Here is a 1,323-nt window from a genome sequence, read left to right as displayed (position 1 = left end):
GGCCGCCATGTGGGCCTCCGGGCCTGCTGCGGCGGCGCGGCCGGTTGAGGCCGGGCTCGGCCCGGCCCGCGACGGCTGGCCGCCGACGAGCACGCTCGCGCTGCTCGTCAAGATGGCGGCGGTGGCGATTGCGGCGACAAAAGTTCAGGCGTACAGCGCTCAGGCGCCTGTCGTCTTTCGTCTTTTGTCGCATTTCGCACACCCGCGCGCTCCGCGAGGGCATGAGCCTTCCGCGATTCGATCCCGCAGCCAAAAGCTGCTCGCTCGAACCGCGGCCGACTCTGCCATCGCGGCCGCAGCTGTTGAGCTCTTCGCAGAAGACTGGTGCCTCATATGCTGCCTCCCTGCGGATGCTGCCGGCGAGCCTGGCGGTCCGCTGTACTACAAGGATGTGCTGACTCGATTCTACCTCGAATTCTTCTACCCCCGCGACCCCACGAACGAATGTGACAGGACCATCGGGTCCTTCGGCCACCAAAGCGGGATCACCCGAGAGCAGCTGAGCCTGCCTCTGGCCTCGCCTCCCTCTCCTTCAGGCATTCGTGGCATCCGATGGGTCGCCCAGAGTATCGACCTCTGGCTTGTCAGTCGCGGTCACTTGATGACCCCCATGAAGTACAGCGATCGCCATCTCGCTGGCCTCTTCGCAGGCCCCCCCGACCGCGTCGAACTCATCGGCGCGGGCTCTCTCGGCTACGGGACCGGCCCCAGCTTCGGCTGAGGGCTAACAAGCTGCCGAGCCCAAATCACTGTGACAGTCGTGATTTCTTGTTGGTCTTTAAAAATCTCCGATTTCGTGACAGTGAGGCTGGCGGCTGGGCGAAAGAATTCCACCGTGCCTTTATTGCCGCAGCCGCTTCACACACACAGCTGCTCCTGTGGGAAGGGGGAAGATATTTACGTGCAGCACCGGTTGCCGCGCCGTTTTGCCAGTGTGCTGTGAGAGAGGCTTGTATCTTAAGAATTCTTCCCCGACACATGGGCAGTTGGCCTGCGGCTTCGCGCCAAAGAACTCGCGCCAGGCTTAGTCCCATTTTGGGCTCTCACACATCGACATGGCTCCCACCCGCGCCCTGCAGCGCAAGGTGTCGCAGCTCTTCCGCATGCGCGGCTGGCAGCTGCGGCCCGACGCCATGCAGCGGCTCTACGAGCTGCTGAACGGCGAGGACGACTGGGAGTGAGTGACGGCCACACAACGGCCCGTTCACCCTCGCCGGCAGGGCCCGACGTTCCGCCGCCCTCACGCCGCCGCCGTAGGTCCCAGCTCAACGTCCTCCTCCACGAGATCGAGCAGCTGCCGGGCGCGAAGGCCGACCGGTGCGT

At 64.6% G+C, this 1,323-nt stretch overlaps 1 protein-coding gene across 1 annotated transcript; it reads left to right on the top strand.

Moving 5' to 3' along the window:
• Positions 1-802, top strand: EMIHUDRAFT_447323 (hypothetical protein). Its single transcript, XM_005760216.1, has one exon. It carries the CDS (start codon positions 8-10, stop codon positions 719-721), a length of 714 nt encoding a protein of 237 aa, XP_005760273.1. The 5' UTR covers positions 1-7; the 3' UTR covers positions 722-802.
• The last annotated feature ends 521 nt before the right edge of the window (positions 803-1,323 follow it).

Source organism: Emiliania huxleyi (assembly GCF_000372725.1).
Source record: "Emiliania huxleyi CCMP1516 unplaced genomic scaffold EMIHUscaffold_7674, whole genome shotgun sequence".
NCBI classification, from domain to species: Eukaryota; Haptophyta; order Isochrysidales; family Noelaerhabdaceae; genus Emiliania; species Emiliania huxleyi.
This window is presented reverse-complemented; position numbering and strand designations above follow the sequence as displayed.